Source organism: Colias eurytheme, chromosome 13, assembly GCF_061535395.1.
Source record: "Colias eurytheme isolate Ceu_HAF_F1 chromosome 13, ilColEury1 Martin Lab GWU primary, whole genome shotgun sequence".
Classification (NCBI taxonomy): Eukaryota; Metazoa; Arthropoda; class Insecta; order Lepidoptera; family Pieridae; genus Colias; species Colias eurytheme.
The window spans coordinates 6,817,278-6,840,630 of NC_142992.1; the positions used below are offsets into that span (position 1 = coordinate 6,817,278).

The 23,353-nt window shown below is 32.5% G+C and overlaps 2 protein-coding genes across 3 annotated transcripts in view; both read left to right on the top strand.

Annotated features, from left to right (window-relative positions):
* Positions 1-4,941: 4,941 nt before the first annotated feature.
* LOC149903446 (uncharacterized) lies at positions 4,942-14,874 on the top strand. Its single transcript, XM_090109014.1, has 8 exons — positions 4,942-5,114; positions 6,411-6,581; positions 8,292-8,381; positions 10,532-10,732; positions 12,480-12,749; positions 12,838-13,180; positions 13,263-13,519; positions 13,957-14,874. Exons 2-8 carry the CDS (start codon positions 6,432-6,434, stop codon positions 14,290-14,292), a joined length of 1,647 nt encoding a protein of 548 aa, XP_089965140.1. The 5' UTR covers positions 4,942-5,114; positions 6,411-6,431; the 3' UTR covers positions 14,293-14,874.
* Positions 14,875-17,514: 2,640 nt separating this feature from the next.
* The window catches only part of LOC149903447 (integrin alpha-PS1-like), a 64,951-nt gene continuing 59,112 nt past the window's right edge, over positions 17,515-23,353 (top strand). For both annotated transcript variants that reach the window (XM_090108363.1, XM_090108364.1), the window contains exon 1: positions 17,515-17,919. In XM_090108363.1, the coding sequence (XP_089964489.1) occupies positions 17,744-17,919 (176 nt within the window). In that variant the 5' untranslated portion in view covers positions 17,515-17,743. The remainder of the gene's footprint in view (positions 17,920-23,353) is intronic.

Here is a 23,353-nt window from a genome sequence, read left to right on the forward strand (position 1 = left end):
GAAAGAAACATTTCTTATTTTTTATTATTATTGTGAAATTTTTATTCATCTCTTTGGTATGTAGGTATAATGCTATATTGATGGTTGGTGGCTGAAAGTAGGAGTATGAAAATTTCAGGACTTAGTTACCTAACTTCATTTTCCGGAAGACGGGTGTTAGAAAAAAATAATATTTTCAACTGCAAATAATAATTATTGACTTGTTTTTATAATGAGGAATATGGCACATTCCATTTCTGTATATTCTCTATAGGTAGGTAATAATTTGACAAATTACTCACATCAATCCTTATTAAAATAAATATTTCCGTACGGCATATTTATTTATGATAACCTTTGCGCTCGGAATTTATTTTGGTTAGGTACTATTAGTCGTTATTAGCTTTTCCAATATTATTAATAAGGCCTATTAGCACGCTTTTAGCTCGTGATGTATAAACATTGTCTATATTTATGTTTTAAGTTAGGGTTGAATGATTTCATATAAACAGAATTCATAAGATGTTCTAGATATTAACTACATGGTTAAGATGCAGATGTACCTACTATATAGCACAATAATATATAATTAGAAATACCTATTATGATTTCTAGGACTAATCTATCTGCTAGCCATATTTTTGGAAAATCGTACCTACATAATATACTGGGTGTCCTGCTGTCGCTGTACAGCAATCGAACTATCCATGTATATGAACCTTGCATATGTACTTATTACGGAAAATAGCATTCATCTATTTTTGTACTTATTACACATCTAGAAGAGAAACTCAATTCAGTAACAATTTGCTGATATAATTAATATCTGGAAAACAACAATGAAACAAGCTGCAATATATTCTCATTCCTCTCAATCACCGATTTACGCAAAAGCTTTATTGATATTAATTAACCTACATTTCGTTTGGGATCAAAAACGTGCGTCGCGACGACTAACCTTGGTTCGCTTAAGAACAGTCTAGATGGTTCTCGCTCTCATCTGTAAAGTGCAACGTAGTTAGACTTGTGGCCTGTTTAACTTTCTAGAACCTAAGTACTTAAGAAGTCTCGAACATTGCACGTGAGAAACTAACCGGATAATTTCCAGTTATGCAATGAAACATCGGTGCACGGCGTCATAAAATACGTACGGTCTACTAATAAATATTCAAACATTTACAATTTTAAATATTTCACACTTTTATAGTTCTACTGTAATGATATCGCATTATATTCTGCATGTTTTAAATTTATGACACTAATTACTTGTTATAGGTGATATCTACGGAAAAATGTTGTTACTTTCGGAACCGGTTGGTGTTCAACCATTATCCTAGGAAAAAATATTATAATAATTTATTGCCAGAACCGATATTGTATGGCAACATACTAGAATTTTCCATACCATAACGGCTATACAGGATAAAAAAAGTTTTATGAGATCGTTAAGCATATCCTTCATGGACTGTAACCGTTATAGTTCATTGAACATTTATTCTAGAACAACTGAAGGATATCCATGCTTAAACTATAGTATCAAATAATATTAATACTACGATTCTCACAAGTAGTTACGCAGGATGTAGTAAGCCGTGGCCATATTATATCCATCAATAATCATTTCGGAGTTAGTTTCCGGAGTAAGTCAAAATATAAGCAACAACTTTCTACAGTACAGGATATTTGTAATAATCTCATAGTCACAATACCAGTACTTAACCATACTAAATTGACCGGTTACTTGTATTTAAATAAGTTACTAAGTAGGTATTGTTAAGAAGTTGATAACAATATTTATTGTATCGGACTAACTAAATTTTGAGTAATAACGTCGAGGTTTTCTAAATCTTTTAATTTTATTGCCACGAATGTTGGCACATATTATTATTGCTTTCAAATATTTTCTCGTCTAGTATGTAAGCGAGGCGTTAAACAAGTACGTGATTGTTTTACGTTTCTGATTACATAGTTACAACGTAAGTACTCTGTATTCAGAATCGATATGAAAACGAAGTGTGCGAAATTGAACTAAATTTATTTAGGTTAAAATATAACTTCTTGCTGCGTCGTCATCCACATAATTATTTAAATCAATTTACCCTACACTGCACATAAATGTATATGTTGTGCTATTTATAGCATAGTCGGCAAAGGAACTGATGGGTTACCTGTGCATTTTCAGAGGACATTTCAGTCTACCTATTTGCAGGCCATACGCTTCTGCAAGTGGATTGCCCACTTTCAAAGGTCCCATACCTTAATAAGGAAAGAGTTGATGAGGGAATAAATGGAGGACTGGGCTTTCCCAGCTTTACCGAAGGCCAGGGTTTTTTTTTTACCTTTGTAAAAAAAATACTGGCCTTCGGTTCACCACTCACTGAACGAATCACGTATATATTTCATGCTGATCGTCTGTGGGAGTGTGGTAACTGGTAAATTCCTTGGCGGGAGCTGGCTCAATTTGTACCGCAGCACGCTCGACTCCAACATCCATATCATATTTTAAACAATTACAGTAAGAACAAGGGAAGAAATCTAATTTATTTCCTATTATTTACAGAACAATGGCACTAAATATTTATTGTACTGTGCTACGCTAATAGTTAGTACGGTGACTATGGAGGGAAGAACGGTGACAAAGATCTCAAAAGTTTTATATAGGTAGGGTAGGTACATTATCACTAATTCTACATTTATGTACCTACATTTTAAAAATAAGAATTCTTTTTATTGCAAATGTCATGTAAAATGTGAATAGATTACGTTTCCAGGCAGACATGCGTTTATAAAACAATCAGTTCTTAGAACAGGGCTATTTCCGTTTCAAGTGTCGTATAACTATAATGGTATGCTCTGATTTAACAAGCATTCATTGTAAGTTGATCACTCAAAACTCTTTCTAAGAAATAATAAGTATATTTGCATAATGAAGTGAGCAATACTTAAGTAATAATTGGTTTTGTTTAACGTGTTTTTTAGGAGTTAAAATTTAACTAGATGTTTCAATTAAGTTGAATGATAAGTTTAATTTATTTTTTAATGATAGGTAATTGTCCGAAAACCGTGGATTTGTCTAGATTCAACTACTAATGGCTAACGAAATAATTATCTTTAAGTATGAATAGTTTACTAATTAGTTGATTGCATCTGATCATAATAGTAAATATGACTAAGTATCACTTGGTCAGCGTAATAGAATATTGACTACGTTGTAGGCCTAAAAAAGTTAACGGAATAAGAAAAAAATACAAAAAAGCAAATTGATATCCTTTGTACCTAATTCCTGATTTGGAAAAATAATGCATAATAGTACGTTTATTCTAAATGCAAAAGTAAATATGTTCACTGCTTTCCGTATAAGTATAATTAAATCTTCACATTTTAATGATAACACAGACACGCTTATCTTAACTAGATTGAAACCTACTAAATGCGGAAATTTTGTCGAGTTTATGCGCCTATATCTACTTGAAAGCAGTTGTTCTATGTAAAATAAAATAAATGTCTACATAACGTCACTTAATTGATGACTTAGCTTATATACCTACCTAGCTTAGACACATTGCAAAAATTTGAGATCATCAAGGATTTGATAAACGACTGATATTTCAACATTTTAAAATTAAATTTTCAAATTGTAGAGCTACTTTTGTCACTTATATCTACCAGTGATCCCATTCAGAGAAAAGTTTCAAAGATCAACAGAAACAGTTGTTTAATTGTAGGTAGGTACTAATTATAACTCCTTGTTAATTTAAAGAAAAGCTCTATTTTTTACTTTACCAATCAATAATTCAATTTAAGCCCTAGTAGGTACCTTGTACAGAAGTAGGATAGAATTTCCGTTACCCCAAATCTGCTTTCTGTTTCACATTAAAATAGCCAATAGTGTTTTAAGAAATATTCATGATGGAAGCATCATTACACATTAGGTTTAATCATTTTTCGACTCTATTCTTTGGTAAATTCGTTTAATAATCGAAATCGAAGCATGCTTGTGATCTGTCTTACGGAAAATAACAAGGATAATAATTCTGAATTAATCTATCCCATCCTTTTAATTCCAAGGCATGGGGTAAAAATCATATATTATGTATTAATAATTTCAGGAAAATATATAATTTTTGATGATGGATTGTCAATATTATTTATCTATTGTGTTCGGTTCTTTTGGATGATTTTAATTAAATATTGAATTTTACACGAGTGTCAAGTTGTTAATCGAGATTTTGTTATAACTACCTCGCATGCCTGAAAAGATGCGATACTCGATAAAGTTTATTTTAGTAATTTTCATCAGCATGCTGGCATTTAGATTTGGTTTGCGGAAAAGCTTATTTTAGATTTGCCTCGGCATCATTGCATCAAAATACATTTTCTTTATACAGCAGGTTTAATAAACAACATAAACTTATTTAAAAATAAAATTTATAATAATATGATAGTGACATAATTATTATTATGATGTTGAAGTTGGAATAGACGTTAATTAGGATAAAGATACCTAATTTTCATCTAGAAGTTAAAAAATTCCAAAAGTAAAAGTTTGCGTAAACAATATTCAAAATGTCACTCAGACAATGACCCCAAAAGCTGTTTAATCATACCCGAAAACAATCATAGTATTATTTGCATGGAAAGATACCAGATTGAAGTGAAGACATGTTTCACGATTTCCTGCAAATTGCTTAGTAAATAAGGTGTCACTGAATTTTACGTCCATAATAACACCCTCGACTGAACTTCGCACTGAAAGGAGGCCAGTGACGTCGACCTCGACGTTTTGAGTCCTATCAATAGCTTGGACGCATGCGTAACTCCGTGTTTGTGTGTGTGTTTGTCTGAGCGGAGCACGCTGCCCGCGCGTGGGATTGTCGCCATCTCTGTCACATCTATAACCCCGTCCTTGTTACACTTAGCATGTGCTTGGGGAGGACCGATTACTCAAGTTTAAAATACCTTCGACGTTGCATTAACCCTCAGTCGAGTTTGAGTTGCGCTTCGATACGTTTGCTGAATTTCAACGTGTGAAACGTTCGTTGCAGTGATATAAAAAAAAAATTCTATATCTTCACATCAGTAATCGTCTCGTCGAGGTCTCGAACCAGTCGCCAAATTTTTTTAATAAATTTTAGGTAAGTTCGAATTTATATGGGTATGAATGGAGTAAATATGGGCACTAAATATTATAGGATGAACCAAAAAAATATCCAAGAAAATTCTAGTAACATATGGACTGTTTATAGACATGGATAGTGGCTAGTGCAGCAAATGGCCGACATAACTGTATCGGCGAGCGCTTTCTCTCTCAGTAGCTAGCATCTTAATCACTTTCCACTAATTCATAGTTACTGATTTGTATACTTATAGTATTTTTGGTTTGCATATGTATGGAATAAATGATGTAATTGATTTTATAAGCTTGTATCGGATATTTTATTTTCCTCTTTAGTGACACCATTCCCAATTTAAGGATAAAAATTATCAAGGATTGTTTATTTTAATTTTGTATATTATTATTTATTTATGATAAGTTCACAATGACAAACTGCTTATCTGTTAAACAGGTTTAGTTTGCCTTTCTTTGATTGTCCCTTTTTGGTATTGTATTCAGCGAAAGAAATATACCTGCTTTTTTCAAGGTAACATCGGGGTACTTTTAAAAGGACGGATTTGTCGTCTTTTTGGCACATTGTACACTTACTTTACTGTCATGGTTTACGGAAAGTTATAGTAGTTAACTAGTTAGGTACCTAATGGATTTTTAAATTTTATAATATACTTAAGTATTCAAAAATTATTTTTTTGTTTTTTTATTTTTATAAGCTTTATTAATTTATAAATCATTGTTTTGAATTTTATTTTTTTCAAATAATTTTAACATACGTACATGTTAAATATAGGTATATCTACTAGTACTTTATTTGCTCTTTAAAATATCCCAAAGTACAGTTATCTTTCGTCGATATGAAATCTACTAAAACACACTGACCTACATACAAGAACGCTAAAAATATTACGAAATGTAAATTTGTGCTAGCTATCTCAATAGATAGATAATCAAAAGCTCTAGTTTTAGCTTCCGTATTTCAATCAATATCTACGTAAGTTGATAAGCGTTTAATTTTCTATTATCCATGTCTCTAAATAACAATCTAGTACTATATGAGGATGTTTTTATAAAATGAAGATACATAGGTATCTTCATTTTATAACATTCTAAAAAACATAGGCTAGGTACCTATACAACTTACAAGTTATACAGGAAAATGAGAAATATTTTTTAAATATTTTTAAAGGAAAAAATAGTTTATCAATACCTACTGTTTTTTGTAATAGTTATACAATATCGAATCCAAAATCAACTTTTTTATAGTCTGTCTCTAGACAGATAAAAAAGGCAACAGTTTACATTGCTGTTTATTTAACAGTGAACCAAATATCCGAACAAGATGATGTCAAGCCCAGCAATGGAGATGCAAGTCGAGGAGACTCCTTACGCGCTGCGTCGCCTGTGGAACCTAACTCGCGCGCGTCTTGCCGGGACCTCCACGGCACTTGATGAGGAACCCGCTTTGGTTGAATCTTTACCTCCTGCTCAGGTAAGGAATAAGGACTTCTTATTTTTTTGAAACAAATAAAGAAATTTTTATTTTTTTACATTAGGTATATATTTTTGATACTAAATGCTTAAAGCGCGTTCAAGTTCCGCTCCGTTCATATCGTTTGGAACGAGAAAAGTTTTTACTTGATGTTGTATATTTTGATGTTTGAAAAAAATAATTTTCTAAACCGGTTCAGTATTTTTTGAGTTAATGCCATTACTAACAAAGAAATAATTATTGTTGAATATGTGTTTTCTCTTAATGTACTTACCTAATTAGGAGTAGGAACTTATAGATGTTAACGAGAAAAAAAATGCAATGAATAGAAGAAAGCGAAATTAATAAAACCGCGATGATAGAAAGAACAACATCGTCGCGATGTGATATAAAAATAGAATACTGCATTGATTTTCAGTGTTGAGCTCGTGGCTGAAACATTTTAATGAGGACCAGTCAATGTAAATGATTTAGTATTGTGAAAGTATAACATGACTTAATAATAAAAAAAGATAAATAATATCTTCGATAGTTACGAGTTTTATTTTCAATAATTAATTTATAAACGAAAAATTTGGGAAGTTTGATGTTAGGTATATATGCGTGTGCGTAGGTACCCATAAAGATTTGGCCTTGTAACACTTAGTTACCTAAAAAGTAAGATAAGGATGTTAATGATTTTCATATCTATTTATAATGCTATCAATTTAATATTAACTACCGTCAACTAATTATTAGTTCCAAAATAAATAAAGAATCAAAATAAATAAACATCAATCTGCTCACTTTAAATACCTAATTCATAACTCCACATGCCTATAGTGGAAAATGTAACCCTGAAAGAAAAGGAAATAATGAGGGGACTCAGATTTTTATAACGAAGATAATCACGTTTAAACCTCGTGTTAGGTATTATTTGCTTTAAATATAAAACTTTTAGTTCCTCTTTCTTGAGTTATGTTACACTCAATCGCGGAAACGAATTTTTATAAATTGACCTTCCGATGATGGTGATATATGAAATAGAATTTCCGTAATGCGGTAAAAGAAAATAATACGATAAATTTTCGATTCGTCTCATTAAAAATTTGTGCAGATTATCACGCAATGAGAGTTAAAGGAAGTTTTGATTTACAAAATGACGTGATCATTCCATTATATAAGAGTGTATAAAATAAATAAGGTCAGTCTGGCCTTGTCTGAGGCCTCGTGCCCTCCAGGCACTTTGCATGAATAAAAAGTTTGAAGGCGCGAAATATTAAAAGACATATTTTTGCGGTCATTATATTAATATCGAAGCAAAGTTCAGTGCAAGTCAAGGGCTATGCCTATAATGTCCTTATTTCGCTATCACAGTGTCGATAAACTGTATAGCCGCTGGGTATCAAGGCTTAGAAAGGTCACGTTCTATTTTATAATAGACTATGAAAAGATTTCGTTCGCGTTTAGGTTATAATATAAAACTGTTATTATCTTTAAGCTAAATATAGACACGGAGACTTAATAAGAGTTCAATTTTTGTTAAAAATACCTTATCAGCATGTAGCAATAACAACAATTAATAAGATCATAGAAGAATAATCTTGTTATTTCTGACGTATATTTGATATTAAAATTTAGAATATTTATTTATATATCTAAAAAATATAATTGTATAAAATTATACTAACTTATGTGAATAAGTGTTAAGATATAATTATTTTGTTATAGGAACCAGATGTAACACCGAAATCATTGATTCCAATCCCAAGTGACTATGAAAGCGATGGAGAGGAGGCTTTCCCTGAGTTGGAAATACCTGTAAGTATACATAAATATCTTTTGTTACGAATATATATATTTTCCATATAAGTAAGTATTAATATTCGATCCAATACAAGGAAAATGGGACCATATAAGGAATAACAATTACATTTAAATTTCTTGGCCTAACACGGAGGAAAACTTGGCGACTGACTTTTAGAGGATCGCCCGAATATTTTATAACATTGGGTTAACAAATATTAATAGGTACATAAGATGTATCAGATAAATTATTCGTTCAATTTATTAAGATCTTTTTCTTTACTCTCAAAATTATAGGTATTTTGAAATCATCGCGCAATAGGTACACCTACTTTTAATATGTTAATAAGTATCTGTGCTTAGATACATCAATGAAATATGATAATTTCTATATTCTATTGAATGCAACTGAACAATGACAGGAAAGGGTTACGTGTACAAGTTAAGCAATGTTATTTTATAAATAAAGACTGCAGTGTTATGGAAATTTTAATCAATGCTATTTCAGACGTAGTGTATTCATGTAGATTTTTAGTTTTCCTGTTAGGAGAACGAGAAATGATATTCATTATTAAGAAAGAAAAATATTACAGTTAACGTTAAATGGTTTTAAATTATTACCTAATAGTCTGCAATTATTTTTATTTAGTCATATATTTACACATATGTATTACATTTTCTTGTACCTTTAAACCTCATTGTAAAATGTTTAGACTTTAGAGGGATAAAAAATTACTCATCACATACCAAGATAATCTTTTACATACGTCAAGCACACCTACATGATTCTAACGCGTTGAACACTTTTTGGCTGAAGAAAATAAAATCTTATGGGATTGCATCAATGACGTGTCAGCCAATCTAATTAAATTTCAATATTGATATCTCTGAGTATTACATTTCATTTAGCTATTTAAAATCGATTCAATAGCACTTTCAATTTTCCTGGCGTTTGCCACGCCTTTGCTGTATAATGCAATACCTAAGTATACTTAGTCTATAGATCATCAATTAATGAGTCAATCAAGTAGAGTGGGGACACACCTTCCCTTATTTTTGTATCGTCTGACAACCACCCACGACTATTTAAACACTGCGGAAAGATAATAACATCTCCATTTATTTTTATCTAGACAGAACTTTTCACGCCTACGTATTGTTGCTTTTATTGCGCTTCATCAAACGCTATTAATTCACGAGAGAGGTCAATAACATTAATTATAAATAGCAAGGTTTCTCGGGTCTGATTTCCGAACTGAAACGATATTTTATTTCGCTATTGAGGGTTTTCACGTAGAAGCACATGATTTGCCTTTGCTAAAGTATTCTGAAATTTATATTCGACCCGGTTTCTACAGCTGCAAAAAAGTTTACGTAATCTTGAATACAAAACAGGCACGGTTGCTCTTTTATGTCTAATGCTTTGAGAAATATTCCAAATACAAAATTGAACGAGATGTTTTTGTTAAATTGTAGTGATAAATTTGAATATAGGTTCATAAATATAGGATATGGAAATTGAAATACGTTCCTGTGGCTTTATTATATAATTAACATATTATTACGTATAGAGTGCCGTCTGAAGTTTACACGATGTTACAAAAATAGTGTGCAGAAAAATATAAATAAATCTTCAATCTCCGCCGCACTGTGGACTTTGTCCTCGACGTATCATTGTTCACAAATCAATTTGTTTTGTGTGCCTTGTTAGAGCTTCAATTGCCTTCAGATGAGGACAATGAAACTGTTATTATTCTAATAGGTTATTTTTTCAGGAACATGTTTCAATTGCTTACGTGATCGTAAATACATTATTTGTCCGTAACGCATGCATAATGACGATCAATTTTACAACTTATTCTTAGCTTTGCGTCGCATGCATCTAGGATGCCAACAATGAAGACAAGAGTATGGCGCCAATTTTCAGAACTAATATTATGTATAATTGGCATCCCTTACTTTGCATTCGAGCGGCTAGCTAGACAGTCATTGTTTACTAAATTAATTAATATAGTTAATTAATATTAGCAATGCTGGAAACGGCTATGCCATGCTTCGAATGTAATTGTCATGATTGCGACTGCTTTTTAGAATACGTTCAGGTAGGTTATACCTACGAAGTAAATGTATAAGAGAATCAAATCTAAGTGCGTGAAATATTTTAGGATCATCGTGAAGTACAACGCAAGAGCTATTGGGCCGAGAATGCCTACGATAAGGAAGCTATCCTTGATGCTGGGGCCCTCGGAGACATTCCTGCAGTGTACCGCGTCCCCAAGCCGGCTCTTCACCAAATGCCAGTCATCGGAGTTTATATCGACCCCCGAGTCCGAACAGGCTTCAGATACAAAATTAGACCCATGCAGGTGAGACGAGTAATCCAATCTAAAATTTTCGACACATTCATCTTTGTCGCAACTTGAGGAATAGTGCAGTGTGAAATTAATATGCAGAAGTGTCGATGATTGCTTGAAATTAATACGTAATAGAAGCAATCTTCGATATTTCAGTATGTTTTTGTAAACATTGTAAATTAACAAACAATAGCTGCCACTATTCCTCAAAAACGTTGATTGTGCTTAAACATGGTCGCATCGATTCGATAGTTTTAAGATTCGAAGCTTTTGTTATCATCACTCTTGATGTTTCGAAAAAAAGAGAAAAACTTTGAAGATCCATATTCGATTTGGGCAAAATTTTACTGAACTGCGAAAGAAACGGCTACATAAGGAAATAGAAAGTTGAGCTCAGACAATGTTATGAAACGGCTATCTTGCAGCATGATATCTTATTGTTCTGTTCGGGACATATTCGTATGATATAATACAGTCACTTCTGATAATAATTTAATATTAATAAAATGGCATAACTTAATTTTATTTGCGATTAAACTGAACATTTTTGCAAGAATAATTTTTTGCAGAACCAGGGACGGTGAGTCTATACGCTGGATCTTACAAAAATGTTTATGAACTTAACGAAAATTCTTGAAATATTAGAATAAAATATAGATAAAAACATCTGAATAAAACAAAAGATTTTCATATTGATCGATCACTAAGCAAGTTGCTTGAATTTTCGATAAGGTTCATTCGATATAATCGCAAATATGCATTTCTTACATTTTAAATTCTTATATTAGGATGTGTTTTTTAAATCATTATCCATTGTAAGGTTGTCATAATATCATAATTTGATGTGCTAAATGTAATCTTGTTCATTCTCTTTTATTATTAAACAGTATAAATGTGCTTTTAGAAAGAATAATTGTACAATTTGCAACATAAATAATGTTACATATTTGTAAATATATATCCCAGATTGTATGTTACAAATGGCAACCTTACACAAATGTTACAAGATGCTGTGTAGATGACTTTTATTAATTAATAATACTATTTTCGTTTGAGTTCAACTTTTGGTGTTAGCTAGCCGATTTCAGCGGTTCAGATTTTGGGCAATTAGGTTAGAGGGTTGTTAGAGTGAGTGGCAGTGTCCGTTGCTGAAATTTACAGAATGGAAATATCATCAACGACCAACACTGTTAACTTGCGATGTTTTGCCACTGGTTGTGTGCCGTTGTAGGCGATGGTATGTGGATCGTCCAGTTTTTCAGAACAACGCCCAGAGAGGCGACAATACAATCTTCAAGAACGCTGGCTGAGACCCGACAGGTCGTTATGAAATTCTGGCTGACAGCATGTATGGCATCTAGGTAAACCATAAGTATCATTCATAAGGGCTTCATGCCATTGTTTATTATTTATGTCCCCGTAATTTACATTGCAAAATATGAATCATTGTGTTAACTGTTTTATACATACATACATACATTTCAAAATGCTTGAGAATATCATTTCATGGGAGTCATTTAAATTTAAACTGTCGGTCTATCTATATAAAAATATCGATATATTAATGTCTTTGCTGTTTTTTTTTATTTCATATTTAAATTCGAAGTACCTAGTTTGTTTCTAAATAGATTTTTTTGTAAATTATTATTTTTTATTATTTTAAAGATAACATCAATTGATTTCATATTATTTTATTCTTATTTGTCCCATTTAAATGTTAATTTTTTCCACGTATAAATCATGTACCGGATGATTTCAGGCTTTGGATGCGCAACCTCTATCAGTGAAGCCAAGATACTTATTTGATGGGAAAGCCTTAACCCTTCAATCAATTGGTCGCGGATTCGCTCGACGCCTGACATTTGAACCGCAAGGTTCTACACTCAATGAAAACACTAATTTCTTCTGGAGCGACTCACGCCCTGAAGGTTTTGTGTTTGAGATCGAAGCTGTATCAGCTGGGGACAAATTCACCATTTATGACGCTAACCACGAACCTCAGGGAATTTTGGAAGTCGTTCAGCAACAGGTATGTTAACAAAATGTTGAAATAAAGATGATTGATGAAAGTCATTTAATTTAATGACAAAACTAACATTTTACTAATTTCATTACAGAAAAACCAAATAGAAATAGATCAACAAATATTCGAAGACGGATCTATCGAGAAGAAAGTTAAAATCAACACACTTTGCAAAGTGGAATGGTATGAAAATGACGGTGCTACAAAATTAGTGCCAGTTACTGGGATTGCTATTTTGAAGAAGGGCCGTGGAAATGCAGCGGTTACAAGAGTGGTGAATGTTGCTGTTGGAATCAAACAGCTCAAGAAGGGATACGAACTTAAACCCGGCATCAAGTCATCATCACGCAGAATTACTGTCAATGGATCTGATATTAAAGATATTCCCTGCCAATACACCGTTGTCGGACTTGAAAGATACGAGCTTCCTGTTATTGGTTAGTGAAGATTTTTTTGTCCTCACAATTTTTTTTTCTTATATTTTTAGTAATTTAACTAACATACTGAATCTTTTCATAGGAACATACATCGATCCCCGCATTGTCCCTGGATTCCATTACCGTGTGCGTCCAGCTCACAGCCGTCGTCATCTATTCGAAGGACGCAGTTTGTTGCTGCAGTCCATTGGCTTGGGATATGGAAAACGCATCACCTTCAAGCCTGACTCGCTCAATGCTCCCGACAACTACTTCTGGTCTGACTCTCATCCCGAAGGACTTGGAATGGAGCCGCGAGCTATTCATCCCAACATGAAATTCACAATTACAGGAAACGGGGTAAGTATTATGTTGATGTTTGTATTTGGAAACTCGCCAAGCCAATTTTAGATCGCGCTAATAGACAGGCGCATAGAACGGATTCTCTAATGTTTACTCGTAAAGATTTATGGATAGGTCGAATATAGTATCGACATAATTTGATAAAACGTTCTAGAACTTTCTTAAATCGCAGATATATTGTTTTTCTTAGGAAGTAATTATTTCTATTATGTATGTAGTTTAATGACCATAGACTTTTTTCCTACATTGAATTGTTTATTGAGAAGGGAAGTAAATAGTTGATTATTGCGGTCTCTGACCGTTATGATATTAATATCTTGAAAGCACGCTAACTATTATGACAACTGAACTAAGATTAATGGCTGATTTGTTTAAAGTAAAACTATTTTTATTTTCATACTATTTTCGGTATGTAATTGTAATTTTTTTTTCAGGGTCTCTTGCTGGGTGAAGCAATCGTGTTCCGTGCCGATCTGCCTCAAATGGAAGAAAAGACTGAATATGTAGACGTACCAGGGCAGCGTGGAAAGGCAGTGGAGAAGTACATCCAAGTGGACGTTACATGCCATGTGAAATTGGCAACCACTGGCGGTGGGTCAGTCGACTCCGAAGTTCACTTGATGAAAGTGTCTGGTGTAGCTCTGGTACGCAAGGACCCAGGACAAAGCGTCGCTAAACTCGTGAAGGTCTACAACGTTGGTCTGGACTCGCAACTCAACCTGCTCTTCGCACACTCACAGACCGAGCTCACATTCCACCCAATGCCTTAAGACCACTACGAGATGCGAATGGTATTGCAATACGTACGATGAGACGTCTTCATCTGATTGTATTGTCATACCAAAAAAACCTACCTGGCGAGACATAGGTTCCGTCAAACTATTCGATTTGGTCACGAGTTTGCAACCGATGGAAGGTCAACATAATTGCATCATTGACACTGGTATTTCGGTTGCAACGCTTCAATGGATACATGAGCTGCTCACATCTAAAGCCCATACTCCGCAATCGCTTGTGATGTTTAGTCTTCGGAGGCTAACGTTAACCACCTTGATACAAAATAATGAACAGGATTTTTTTTATTTTGAGCAATAAATATGTTATTTCTTACGTAGCACTATGTTATGACTTAAATCAGTATTTAATTATTTTATTACTTATCTACATTTATAAATACTTTTCTGACGATCAAACCGGAGAGAGTAGTAAAAGACTATAGATTTAACGCAGAATTTGAAATTTGTTTCGTACAAAATATAATTTACATTTTTGAAATATTTTCCTAAATCTTTTTTAATTTTCGTGATATGTTCCTACTTGTTTTATTTTCAATAAAATATAATTATTAAAAATTCTTGTTTTATTCAACCTTTTATCATTTTGAGGTAATTATTATGTTTATGGAAATATGCCTATTTTTTTGCAGTAACTGTGTAATCTAACCGAATCTACCTACAAATAGCAATCAATAAAAAAAACTACGAGCTATAGAATCCATACTAATATTATAAATGCGAAAGTAACTCTGTCTGTCTGTCTGTTACTCAATCACGCCTAAACTACTGAACCAATTTTCATGAAAGGAGAATGGGCATTTTACTATGGAAGTTGGGCCTGAACCCTTGAGTTGGACCAATACACATGAGATATTGTTTTTATAATAGATCATAACACATACATAACGGGAAAAATATATATAAAAAAATAATCAACCGGGTTTTTGTACAGTCACATCAAGTTTTATTTCTTTGTGTATAATATTTTTTGCAATAAATAACTGTTATAAGACAATGACAATATCTTTATGTTACTCCAATTCACTTTCACTTACAAATACGTACTAATCTTAAGCCTTCTAATAACCGAAATACACTAATATTATGTTTTGTAACAGGTACCTAGATACCGTGTTTATTATAATTCAACGTAGTTAGACGTTTTTTGTGGTTAAACTCAGTCACTTCAGTGACATTTAGATTTATATTTACTTCACTCGAATTAAAAACACCGTTATTGTGCGCAAAATAATAGCCAAATAAATAAAACTTTTTGCCTTGACTGTACAAGAACCCGGTTGATTTATTTTTTTATTTTATTTTTTTCGTAAGTTATGTGTAATGATCTATCACAAAAACAATATTTCGTGTGTATTGGTCTTAGCCAAAGTTTCAGGCCCAATTTGCCCATTCTCCTTTGGTATGTAGATATTTTGATACCCGAGAAAGGACATAGGCTACTTTTTATCCCGGGAAAATGACGCAATCCCGGAAATCCCACGGGAATGGGAACTATGCGGGATTTTCTTTGACTGCGCGGGCGAAGGCGCGGGCCGAAACCTAGTATATTATATACCGTAGAAACGGTATCAAAATTAATCTAAATAAAGGTGGCGCAATATTACTATCCACAAAATGTCATCATACCTAAAAAACTTTCATCATTTAAAGCATACTGCTTTATAGGCAGAAATGCTTTAATTTGGCTTTAATAGTAGGAGATCCGTATTAAGGGCAACCTTCATCCATCTGAAAACCAGATGAGACGTACTTTTAATGAAATATTAATTAACAAACAAATATGCCCACGATTACTTGCCTATCAAAAACTGCTCATGACTTTATCATCACTTTCATTCTTTTGATAACCAAACCAAAATTTATTTCAGCTGATAGTTTTTAAAACATTTTATGCCTAGGTAGATTACCTACTAATTTTAGTGTATGGTTACTCACTCCACCGATCTGCTGACTAATCGAAATCAAATCAAAGGTTAGATAATTTTATTACAAAATCAATCATAATAGACTTGTCTCCAAAAAACGTACTCTAAGTACGTTTTAAATAAAAAAAAGCCCTCATGAAGACTTTTTAATAATAATTTTTATTTTAATATGAAAACAAATAGCCACACTACTAATTTATGAGGCCTAATCACTACTCACAATATTTTGATGTTTACAACGGCAAATCCAAAGTCAAAATTGGTCGTGCGGTTTGGGCTATATTACATACACTCGAAAAGCATAACCCTCTTTTCGCAGTCGGTTAAAAATATGTTTTAATTGTTGCAAATAGCTCTACTTAATTATAGATTTATTTCAAACTTTTACCAAGATAAAAAACAAGCTTTTGCAGGCACTATGTGAAAATAGGTACAAAATAGTTAATCTTAATACTATTATAAAGGCGAAAGTTTGTAAGGATGTATGGATGTATGGATGTTTGTTACTCTTTCACGTAAAAACTACTGAACCGATTACAATGAAATTTTGCACACATATAGAGGGTAACTTGGATTAACACATAGGATATGTTTTATCCCGGAAATCCCACGGGAACGGGAACTATGCGGGTTTTCCTTTGAAAACGCGCGCGAAGCCGCGGGCGGAAATCTAGTAAATAATAATTATAGTCTGTAGTCAATGATTTTACTTATCAGATTGGTGATATAAGTATCTTAATTGTAATTAGGTACATATAATTCCGAATTAAATTCAAAATTTTATAGATTTTTCCGAAAATGTTTACCACTCACAAATCAAGAAAAGTTTTATCAAAATCGATTTAGTGGTCAGTTGTAGACTAAGTACTGAAGAGGTGGTGTAACTAAGATGACTTGTTTTTTTTTTACATTTTCTTTTTTCTAAATATTATCAGTTAACATCCTGATCCCAGCAAGAACGAATCCAACTAACCAAACATCATTTATATCTGTGCAGCCGATTGAGTTTTAATTGGTGTAGGTAACTTACATGTACTCATCTATATTTCCGTGCATGTACTTTATGGTACTTTTATGTACAGAACATAGATATAGATAGATAGATAAGCGTAAAGCGCTACCTACCGGTAGTAACTCGGACTATAATAACAACTAGAGTTTCATAAAACAACCTTTTGAAACAACATTATCTACGTCAATCGATACTAAAACTAGATGGCGCTGTGCAACGGCGAAGTTTTATGAGTTCACTTGCCTTTAGCTTGCGCTCGGATGCGTGTAGAGTCTGACTTGTTATGTCTACGTAGTAGAGTCGACAGAATTTCGAATAAAGTTGAGCGGGAATACTCGACCGGCGAACGGCATCCGCGCTGGGGGTCTCTTCGCCCGGGCGGCTCAAAACAATCATACGATAATCGCGATGTGCCAAATTATAACTCGTTCACAGTGAATTGGTGCGATAATTCGATTTATAACACGATAATATTACGATTAGAACTATGGCCGCGAAAGTTTGTTGTATGTGTGTATTATTTTTGTGCATTTTGTACAGTGCTCGTAGTTTTAACTTGGAACCGAGGATCCCTGTGATAAAGTTGGGAGAGGCAGGCTCTTATTTTGGATTTTCAGTTGCTGAACATCTTACGATAAATAGTGAGAGCGATAAGACGAGTTGGTAAGTTATATTTCTAGTAACATAAAACAAAATGATTCGCTATGATGTCATGTGTGAAGGTCGCAGTATACATGTGCTGTGCCACACCGTCCACTGTAGGTGCTGTGAATGGGTTTACTTGACAGAATAACGTGTTATAGTTGTAATCACAAGTACGTTGCTCTTATCAAGAATGTAGAGTATTGTTGATTTCGAGGAATGTGTTTAATTCAAGTTTTAGCGAATACCTACTTAGGTATATATATTATATTCTTATGAATTATGCATGCACATACATAATACCACGTTGATTTATTATTATTTTATATTTTTGGGTTATACCAGATTCCGGATGCTATACTAGTTGGGGTTTTATTATATACTTACCGATTTCTTGCAATATTTACAAATACGTAATATTTGTGCGATAGAGTTTTCCGATCTCATGATAATTTTAAAAACTCTAGGCTCTAGGCTCTACCTGTTAATCCTTTTATTGAAATTCCGGCGATTTGAATAAGTAATATTTATATGTAGGTAGCATTCTAATAACACGATATCATCAATCATATACGTAGATGCGTATCTATTAATTTACAAGGTATATAAATGGATCTTATAAATTAATCGCTATTTATTAGAGCTGAATTAACGTAAAACATATAATTTATTCGGCTACAGTTCTGTATTAATATTCAAGCAAGTGGACGCGTAGGTCCACTTGCTTGAATATTAATACAGTACAATAATAATACATAATATAAAGAATAATGAATGGCACCGGTATAGAATATAATAAATGTTTGTTGTTTGGCGCCGTGAAGCTCTGACCCAGTCATGACAGGCGCAGATGCAGTGGAAATGGCATAGATTTTATTAATATTAGTATTTGTGTCGCCACTTGTGTAAGTTTTCTGGGTTATTACTGAAATCACCATTGTAAAAGATATTTATGAAATATCTAAGTAGAGCCACTGTTTGAATTTTTTTCTATCAAAGGTGTTTTATTTCCCGGAACAATATCAATCTTAAACTAGTAAAACGTAGATTGTTTTTTATTTTGTTTTATATCTGATGTAGAAAACTCTAAAATCGTATAGGTATATTATCATTCAGAGAAAGTTAATTGAACATTGATTTTTATCAAATACCTACGTAGTTACAATCTATGATGTTGTAAGATTTTGTCTCCAAAGTGTATAAAATTACTTTTTCTTTTTTTTGTATTACATTATTAGAATATAGAGCACCTACTCTATCTAACGAATGTTACCTAAGCAAGCTAACATTCGATAGAACCAAAATCCATAAAAATCACTTTTTTTAATACCTATTATGGATACTTTATATACCTAACTTATAAAAATTCCCTTAATCATAACTATTTCCGATCCCCAAATGCAAAAGTTTATAAATAGTCTACCACGTTTTATCTCCGTTAATAAAATGACTCATTTTTAGTTTGTCTAGACCATGGTACTTAGAGATAAATTGTCGTAACACTGTTCTTGCGAACTTCCATTTTGGAAGCATTCCAAATCCCCGAGGGACATCGGCACAAATTTACTACATTTTATTCGCAAAATTGATGTAGGTAACTGCTTTCCAATTTTTCTATGAATGCACTTGTATGAGTTATGATATTATATTTGTACCTATCATAATAAATAGCTATCTTAGTAATTTTTTGCTCTACACTTATTTTTAATGTGCGAATACAAATATCTTATTCTATTTATGTTGTGTTTTGCTTTATGTTATGTGCTGAGGACACTCTATTATTAAATGTATGATATTATGACACATTAAACAAGATATACTTATTCACGTAAATACTAAATAGTGGCGGGAGAGCCGATTATTATTTTGTATTTGCAAAAACTTGTGAATTTGTTATGATTTGTAGTCCTTTGCTTTCAAATAGGTAATGTGGCAATAAAGTGATGAATATATTTAAAGTTACATCTTTTGTTAGCTTTTCTCTTTGATGAAAATTGTTCAATAAGTTTTCTGGACTTCCTAATACTGACCATAATATCGTGTTTCGTGACGTAATTTACTGAGAACTCAATTTTTTTTTGTCAGTGCAACATTGAGATATTGCAGTTATAAGTTATGTACAATGTTAAGCTATTGTAATACTTGTGTATGGCTTGTGTAGGTTCCCAGACATAGGTTACAGAGTAAATAAATAACAATATTTATATACTTATTTGATTTATTGATGACCTCATTGGCCTAATGCATTTAAATTGTAAATTACATTATAGCACCGGGATTTCTTTTTATTTACAAGAGAAAGTGTGTAGGCAAATTTGAATATGATTTAATTGTATTTAACACGTAGGTGTTATAGGTTACCACACCTTAGTACCCGCATACAAATAAAGACTTATATGTCAAATAGAAAACTATTGCAATTGGTTCGAAATATATTTAAAATGTCCCGTTTATATATGTATAAATTTTTATCACGTTAGCGCCTACATACGAAATCTCATAGTACGTTGTAGCTATAAAACGTGACCATATTTGACACCATAATGTTGAAATTTTATGGCTTCAAATTGTTCAAATACGTGGTTATGTAAACAATAATGAGGATCATAAGTTTTTTTTTAATAACTCTATTTCTGTAGATATGGGTGGGGTTGTCCCCTACAGCCGATTCTGTCCAATTAAAGTGTTCACACGTCATTCTCAGCGGGTCGCAACTCGCAAGAAACTCTCCTGGCAGAGTGTCTGAGCACCCCTTAATTGGTGTAGAATACAATAAATATGCAGTTTGGTTTACAGTCACGCGTAGCAATTGAAAATATCAGGGCTGCCTTTGTTACTTTGAAAAGTTGCATTGTTAATTCGGGTGGAATAATTTTATAAGAATCCTTTCCAGCCACGACATAATTTAACGAATTTATTAAATACGGCAATAGGTACATAAAAATATTTTTATAAAGTTATTACATCACAATAAGTATATCACACTATATCACACTACTATTTCGAATTATAATTTCACAAGAACAGTTTTCCTGTTGAATTTTTGTACTTTTATAGAAAGAATGCGGGCATCGCAAACCAGCAGTATTTTAGTTTTTATATATACTTAAAAGTTCGATAAACGAGCAGTATAAAACCTTTTCAAGTAATTAACTGCGGATACCTCATTAATGACTACCGTTTCTGCCACGTGATACTGTCCTTATTTCAACAGAGCAGCGAAGGTGTACTAAATTGCTTGTATTGCATTTCACGGGATATTAATTGATACAGTAATTAAATAACTAGCTTTTAGTCGCGGTATCTCACATGTAATCATTGAGTAAAAATTTTACATGTGTCAGCTCTATATTTTGGAACAATCATCTCGAAAAAACAACGCTAATACACAGCGAAAGAAGTAGGTAAATGTCCCATAGAGATTAATTTGAAAAACTATCAAAGTCAGAGAATGTTAATCACCTTCTTTAAATCAATCTGAACAGATATGACATTAGTTTAACCCAGGTCCCATTAAGGGAACGGGAGCTCAATTTTTAAAGGCAACTGGGGTCTAAAGGTCATAAGAATAAAAAGTAAAAACAATAGATTTTTTTGCTATATATTTAAGAAATGTCACACATAAAAAGCAACATGCAATATAGGTATTTATATTTCAAGTAAAGCAAAACATAGTAAATAGGATACACCCACTCGTTGTCCAAGAACTAACCTATTGCCAGCAGTTATCTGCCAGATAATAATTATGGAGGCTTTATATAATATAAATTACAGTACTCTTGTAACAAGACTATTATTTTATATCTGTGTATCACGAATGGCTATCACGCGATTTACCAGTACATAATATACAAGTATACAAACATACACAAATAACTTAGTAGGTAAGTAGGTAATAAATGATAAATTGTAACATTAAGTAGACAATAATGTGTTATTTAAGTCACAGTTACTCACACTTACTTAATAACTAGGGCTGAACGATCAGATCTTTTTTTGTAGCTTTTAACTAACAAAAATTTAAAAGTTATTGGCCTATAAGAATATAATATTATAGCTTTATGGCTATGTCAATAACCAGAAATGTTCACAAATATTTGTTGTGTCGAAGTTTGCTACTTATTCATAGAAAAATGTAACTGATTTTACTGTAAATGAAAAATGCTGTTTTTCAAATGTGAAAACCCTAAGTATACCCTATCAATGTACCTAATAATAAAACGTATTTAAATAGAACATAAATATGTTCTATTTATACGTACGTAAATACAAATATTTGTATTTACATTTTTAAGCAATAAGAACACTTTATGGCTGTTTCATATTGAGGTCGTCGTCAGCAAAAATGGATATCCGCTTAGATTATGACTACACATTACAATAGGGTAATTGTATCATTTAGAAGTAATTATATAATAAATGCGTCTATGTATTCTGCATTTCAAATGCCTCAATTTTATAAGAAAAAACGTTTTATTAAATTAATTGCTGCCGATTATTTAAAGGGCTTTAGAAAGGTTCAAGTGCAGGCGAATCGAAGGCAGTCCGCCCACGCAGCGTGTGGGCTCTCAACCAGTCTTCTAACCACAGTAAACTATATCAACCGGTAACTCAACACTCGATATATATTCAAATTAAGTCCGGTAGCAAGAATGTGCAATGTATAGTTGATGTACTTGTTGGGCTGGAATGAAAATTTATATTGAGTTTAACGCTTTCAGGTATCGATTAGTTTAGAGCTATTCAAAATATTAGAACGATGTATTTTCGAGTTATTTTCTATGAATGTTTTGTACACAATTGTGGCTTTGGCATAGATATTATCGATTTTGTGTCACTGGAAATTTCTTTTTAAATTTTGCGACCAATGAGATATAGGACCTAGGTAATAGGTATATTTGCAACGTTCATGCGCTTCCAACTGAGCATAAGAGCAAGTACAATTATATTCTGTGGTAAGAGGTCAAAAAGCGTGTCTAATAATATATGCAAATAACACAACATATTTTAATATATATTGCACATAATTCACACTTTGAATGCGTTCTCAATAAATCAATCGACTATTGACGCACAATTATTGCATCGTTTGTATCAATGCTGTTTTGTTCTCACGTGGCACTTGCCAGCTCCATTGACCGTTCATTGGTGTCAATTATTGCATAATATCTCAATCTTCTGCTTATGTTATCATGAATGTTGTCAATTTTTATTCTAATGAAAATTTGCAGGTTAGGATTGCAACTTGGAAATACGGCTGCGGCTATTTGATAAAAAAAAAACTGTTAATCTATCTATCAATCATGGTGAAAAATAAATGACATAATTTGCAGAAATATATTACACAAACTGGTCAATAATCCAACAATTCTCATGACCAACATTGATAGAGTAGAAAAATCAGTGTTTAATAATAATATTATCATATCAGTGTAACCTAATTCGCATAACATCT

Bases quoted from the DNA above. Each gene is read 5' to 3' on its own strand.
- LOC149903446 (XM_090109014.1), top strand. From the start codon at position 6,432: ATGATGTCAAGCCCAGCAATGGAGATGCAAGTCGAGGAGACTCCTTAC. The intron at 8,382-10,531 runs GTAAGTATACAT...GAAATATTTTAG, and splicing joins TCCCTGAGTTGGAAATACCT to GATCATCGTGAAGTACAACG. The intron at 13,181-13,262 runs GTTAGTGAAGAT...ATCTTTTCATAG, and splicing joins ATACGAGCTTCCTGTTATTG to GAACATACATCGATCCCCGC.